Source organism: Aplysia californica, unplaced genomic scaffold (assembly GCF_000002075.1).
Source record: "Aplysia californica isolate F4 #8 unplaced genomic scaffold, AplCal3.0 scaffold00025, whole genome shotgun sequence".
Lineage (NCBI taxonomy): Eukaryota > Metazoa > Mollusca > Gastropoda > Aplysiida > Aplysiidae > Aplysia > Aplysia californica.
In genome coordinates, this window is record NW_004797295.1 from 1246413 (window position 1) to 1249974 (window position 3562).

General features: G+C 37.1%; 1 protein-coding gene across 1 annotated transcript in view; it reads left to right on the top strand.

Moving 5' to 3' along the window:
• Nucleotides 1-688: 688 nt before the first annotated feature.
• The window catches only part of LOC101864118 (A-kinase anchor protein 13), a gene marked incomplete at its 3' end in the record, with an annotated part of 47285 nt that continues 44411 nt past the window's right edge, over nucleotides 689-3562 (top strand). Inside the window, 1 exon segment of the mRNA XM_035972906.1 lies at nucleotides 689-774. Within this exon segment, the coding sequence (XP_035828799.1) occupies nucleotides 756-774 (19 nt within the window).

Sequence of the window (3562 nt, forward strand, 5' to 3'; positions counted from 1 at the left end):
AGAGAGAGAGAGAGAGAGAGAAAGAGAGAGAGAGAGAGAGAAGAGAGAGAGAGAAGAGAGAGAAGAGAGCGAGAGATCGAGAGAGCGAGAGAGTATGTGTGTATGTGTCTTTGTGGGCGTTTGTGTGTGTGTGTGTGCGTGTGTGTGTGTGTGTGTGTGTGTTTGTAAGAGTGCATATTATGATTGTGTGTGTGAGATAGATAGAGATAAACAGGGAGAGATAGAGAGATAGAGATTGAGAGAGAGAGAGAGAGAGAGAGAGAGAGAGAGAGAGAGAGAGAGAGAGAGAGAGAGAGGGGGGGGGTAGTTGAATCAGCTAACTTCTTAATGTTGGGTGATTACTGTCGGGTCATCACTTATTATTGTTACATAGGCCCATATAGTGCATGTTACATAAGCTTTGGCATCAGGAAACGCTAGATTCTAAATATCTATGTTTTGACCAAATTCAAAACACACAAAAAATCTCGCATCAATAACGCGTCTAGACCTTAAATCCCTCCAGGACCAAAACTCTAGGCTCTGTAACAACGAATTGAAAACGTTAAACTTCTTTGCAAGTCCACGAACAAGAACCTTCTATTCCACCTGTAAACATTGACAAAGAGTTAAAAATAGCAGTGAAAACAGAAGTCCCCCCCCGCTCTCCGTCACGTGACAGAACAATTTACAAGGGTGACGTCACAGAGTCCCCGATGGAGTATGGCGGACTGTGTCTTCGTGTGTGAAACAACTTCCTGTGTCACACAATTTTGATGAGACATTCAACGAAAGGTAAGGTCTTCGAAGTTGAACGTTATTGTTGTAAATTGACTGAAGTAGTTTAAAGTTTGCACTCATGTTCGATATATTTCCTAAAACGTAATGCAAGCTGTTGTCCGTGGCAGAGATGAGTCCGCTTTTCAAAAACTTCATGATCTCAAGTTGCATTGATCCTACTGAAGACAAGAGGCAGAGAACATACCAATGCGAAAGTAGCCCACACTTAGATTCTACAACACATGATCTCTAGAATTCGAGCAGATGGAATAGGCCTAGATTCTAAATCTAGATCTAGATCTGGCTAGCTCTACATAATGGAAATCAGCTGCCTTATTATTAGATTCTACTTTTAAAAGCCACTCCTCCCTGACTCCCTAAAAGACTGAAAAAGACCCCCCCCCCCCACCCCCCACACGAACAACGCCGAGACATGATGATGGTGACATGTTCCATCTTTACTCTTTGGATGACTTGGTGGAACTACCCTGGATTATCTAGATATTGTAATTATTTTATGTAGGCAGGCCTCTATGACATTAGTCTTAGATGTAGAATCTAGTTATCTAGATTTCTAGATCTAATCTAGATCTAGATCTAGATCTATATCTAGATCTAGTCTAGAGATCAAGATCTAGACTCAACATATTTCTCTGATTTTAAAAATTAAGGGTTGGGTCAGGGTTAGGGTTAGACCCAGGTCTCTTCTTTTTTTATTGTGTTTGGGTTGTCGCTCATTACGAAAGCCACCATATTTCCTCCCTCGTGTGCTTAGATAGAGTAATTTATCGTCTAGTCTCTATATTGACTATCGTGCCTGATCTCATCTAAAACCTCAAACAGACATTCTGAGTCATGGTTCACCTCTCACTTCCCTCCTCGAGTCTTTCTAAAATGAAGTAGATCTAGATTCTAGATCTAGTGATCCTGCTCTTTCCCCATCATGTTTCTGGTTTCTGCGGTGTACATTAGATAGACTCTGTGTAGAAAAGTAATTACATTACGATAGTTACTGGTTTATTTTTGTAAACCCCAAAGAAAATTGGATACTGTTTGCATGTAGATCTAGATCTAGATCTATATGTGAAATTGAAGTTAAAAGTGGTCTCATACCAGATACCTTGCATTCTAACACAGTCACAGTGATTGATAATTTTTCACTAATTTTGTCAAAATGAAGTTTCTATGACTATGGTAGCCACCACTGCAATACTTTGCATGGAATCTCAACCGTTTAAATCACACCTGATTTATGGTCATCAAGATGGTTAAAAGAAGAAATTTGTGTCACGAGAACACTTCTTCAGTCAGCATTAATTAAAAAACGAGGATAGTTTAGAGACCCACTTTCTTTTAAAAATAAATAAAACTCATTAAAATGTTATAATTACTTTTCTCTACTTTTGAAAATTTCCAAGACTTAATTTAAGCTTTTGCTTTTTTTCAAAGTGGTGTTTCTTTTGCATGATTGAAATTTTTGTGTATACACACAAAACAAAGGGAATTGAAGGTTTAGTTCCTATATAAAAATTCAAAGCTACGAGGATTTCACTTTCAGGAACTGGGTGTTGAATCAGTCTGTGTTACGTTTGATTGAACTGTTGTAACATTTATGACAGTGAGACGCAGGATTTATTGTTTTTCTTTTTTATAATATAAGTACAGGACCTAGTCTATGTGATTGAACCTAATTTGTTCTCTAGTATCACTTCAGTATGATTTAGAATGTTACTGACTTGAATTTTTCTCCAGCTTTCGAAAATATTATAGTTTTCTTTTGGGGAGTTTGCTGAAGTTTTATCCAAGAATAAATTAAAACAAGTGTGGAATTAGAATATAATGTATCGTAAAAATGTTGTCTCTCTCTTTGCTGATAAATTGCCATGTCGTCTCTGTTATCTGGTAATGAACGTTTAGATGAACAGATTGTGGGAGGGTGCCTTAATGTCCTATTATGTTTCTATTTTTGTTTTAAATCTGTCTGTCATTTTTGCTTTTATTCAGTTTTGAATGTAAACTTTTATTGTATGAGAATGCTAGGTTTCCTTTGCTATAATAACTCCAGAGAATTTTTTTGCAAGCTTTGAAGTAGCCATTTCTTGTTTTGCCACTAAGGTACAGTCTAAATTGTCTAAGAAGGCTACCCAACCTTTTTTTTTTAGAGGAAAGTGGTTGTGTTGTTAGTCAGGTGGATGTCTTGGGACAGTGTCATTATAATACGCAATTGTGGATATGGGAAGTAGTCGTTTTTACACGTGATTGTCTTCATGTAGCTGTTGTGGCAATTTTTTAAAGTTTTTTTTTTTGGTAAGTGATTTACGGCGCTCGCTGCTGCATAAGGTCATATGAGCGCGCGGGACATTTTAAACTTTTTCAGTTGGTAGGAAATTTTGAATTTTGCCCGGGTGGTGGCCGAAGCCTACTCTGATAGATTTTAGACCACCAAGGGATCTTTAACGTGCGCAACTTGCATTTGGGCCCTCCGGCAAGTTTGAGTATCGATAAGTATAATATTAAATAATGTTGATAATATTTAAATATAAAAATTATAATGATGATAGAGTAATAAGAAAATTATCTTTTTCAATTCAAAAGCAGTAAAAAGTTTCATGAAGTTATATTTTCCCTTTTATTATTTTATTATGCTTTGTATTGAAGGTATATTGCTACGTGAAGTTAATTTTGCTGTAAGCAATTTAAGTGTTTTGGGATTTGTTACTCTAAGGTCTAAGGTATCGAATAAAAGGGGGGTGGGGGGTCGACAAGTGGTCCAAAATGAGAATGAGGAGGAGATGGAGAAGAA